Source organism: Trachymyrmex septentrionalis, unplaced genomic scaffold (genome assembly GCF_001594115.1).
Source record: "Trachymyrmex septentrionalis isolate Tsep2-gDNA-1 unplaced genomic scaffold, Tsep1.0 scaffold14, whole genome shotgun sequence".
NCBI classification, from domain to species: domain Eukaryota; kingdom Metazoa; phylum Arthropoda; class Insecta; order Hymenoptera; family Formicidae; genus Trachymyrmex; species Trachymyrmex septentrionalis.
Window position 1 is genome coordinate 2,629,241 of NW_017304543.1, and position 1,784 is coordinate 2,631,024.

A 1,784-nucleotide genomic window follows, 5' to 3' on the forward strand; every position below is an offset into this window, starting at 1 on the left:
ATATATATATATATATATATATATATATGTATGTATATATATATATATAACGTTACATAAAGAAATTTTTTATGCAACGTTATATTTCTTTTGTTTCGTTTGATTATTTTCTATATTTTTGAGATATTTTGTTCCCTCAGAAAATAGTAGTGGACATTGGCATTGAATAATTTCCTTTAATACCGTTAATGAATACTTGTTTGAAACGAGTAATGTAACGTGAAAATACCGTGTTTATGTAGAAAAATGTAATGTTACATTTTACTCCAACCTCTGTCCTTTCCTTTACACGTTTCACTTATAATCAGTTAAAATGAAATGAAAAATTATATGGGAATCATTCGAGCTTGGTGAATGGCGCTTTGAGCGAAAGGATATACTATGTTCCATTGCACATGTCAACAAGGAGGTGGGCTAGATGTTGGAGCTGTGTCTACGGTTGTCGCGGAAGAGGATGCTACTGCGGTCGCCTTATTATCGGTGTTTAATCTCCGCCTGGTGTACATGATTTGTTCCATTAACTCATGATGCGCCTCTAATCGTTCGATGCAATGTAAACATGCAGTCTTTGGTAGCGGATCGTTCATGTTTACCTGTACAAATGCATACAAAATTGTTTTATTATAATGTTTCTTTAAATATCAAATTATATAGATAATAAAATGTGTGGTTGATGATAGAAAATAATTTGTAAAAAAAGATGGTGTCGATAGTTCTACAAAATTTGATAATGCCCTGCATTTGTAAAACATATCAGGAGGTGAAGTGGTATAAGCTTTTTTCAACAACAAAAAAAACCACAGAATACCTACATACAATTATATAGACTTGGGATCTTTTTTTTTTCTTTTTATAGATATTTGCATTGCCTCTGGAAAAAGATCTATGCAAAATGCGAGAGGCGGAGATCGATCAAGTTCCGCACCGGGCGAAATGCTTAACGCGGTTCCTGGAAGATCGTCTGATACAGGACGGCACGTAGAAATTACCGTAATCGGCAGATAGGTGTTTATCTTCTCGGCGAGTTTCATTCTCTCGCCCTCTTCCCCGTAGATGTGGATCACGAAGCGGTTCATCTTACTGCAGAGTCTGCATATGAACCCCGTGATCACGGCCTTGTCCGTGCTGCCCATCTCCGCGGCGTTCCTTCGACGGCTGTTTCCGCGATGTTCGCACGATTCTAGCTCACCCTCTGATGCCGCTCGACTGTTGACAGCGCGACTCCTCGCGATCGTAGTTGCAGCGAGAGAGAGTCGGACGTATACGCTTTTTTACCTGGAGATCACTTGGAGTTTGTTTATTGCAGACTCCGTCGAACGCCAGCGCGCTCCGAGCGATGCCTTCATCAGTGCTGTATGCACCATTACTCGATCCTCGTACTCTCGTCTATTTTTCTATCATGATTATTTGGATTATTTATCAACAAGGGAGATAATAATATGACCCAATGATCATTTTATCCTTTGTTTAATATTGGCAAATAACGAGGATGCAATGATTCACTGTGTTACACTCTGTGTCTTCTTAAATTGGAAAGGACGGAGAGGACCTTTTATTATTGTACTTTACATATCCTATAGTACTTCACATTCCTTTGATCAAACTTCAATTAAAGAGGAGAGAGCACTGAAAAATATCGAATGTCTATACCGTTTATTTATCTATTTTTAAATAATTTATATTGTTTCACACACATTTCAGTTATATAAAATAATTTTTGGATATATTTAAATGCCAAGAACAAGCAGCAAACGTATAATTCTATCCACGAGTATCGAAAGAAA

At 37.2% G+C, this 1,784-nt stretch overlaps 1 protein-coding gene across 1 annotated transcript; it reads right to left on the bottom strand.

Moving 5' to 3' along the window:
* Window positions 1-95: 95 nt before the first annotated feature.
* On the bottom strand, window positions 96-1,404 carry LOC108745478. The gene is made up of 2 exons (XM_018481651.1): window positions 990-1,404; window positions 96-593 (listed from the first exon to the last, which is right to left on the bottom strand). The coding sequence occupies exons 1-2, from the start codon at window positions 1,131-1,133 to the stop codon at window positions 399-401; spliced, it is 339 nt and encodes a 112-aa protein (XP_018337153.1). The 5' UTR covers window positions 1,134-1,404; the 3' UTR covers window positions 96-398.
* Window positions 1,405-1,784: the final 380 nt, after the last annotated feature.

What these genes read in the sequence shown, in the direction of transcription:
- LOC108745478 (XM_018481651.1), bottom strand. Translation starts at nt 1,133, where the DNA reads ATGGGCAGCACGGACAAGGCCGTGATCACGGGGTTCATATGCAGACTC. An exon ending in ACACCTATCTGCCGATTACG is followed by an intron (nt 594 to 989) that starts GTAATTTCTACG and finishes GCATTTGTACAG; the next exon opens with GTAAACATGAACGATCCGCT.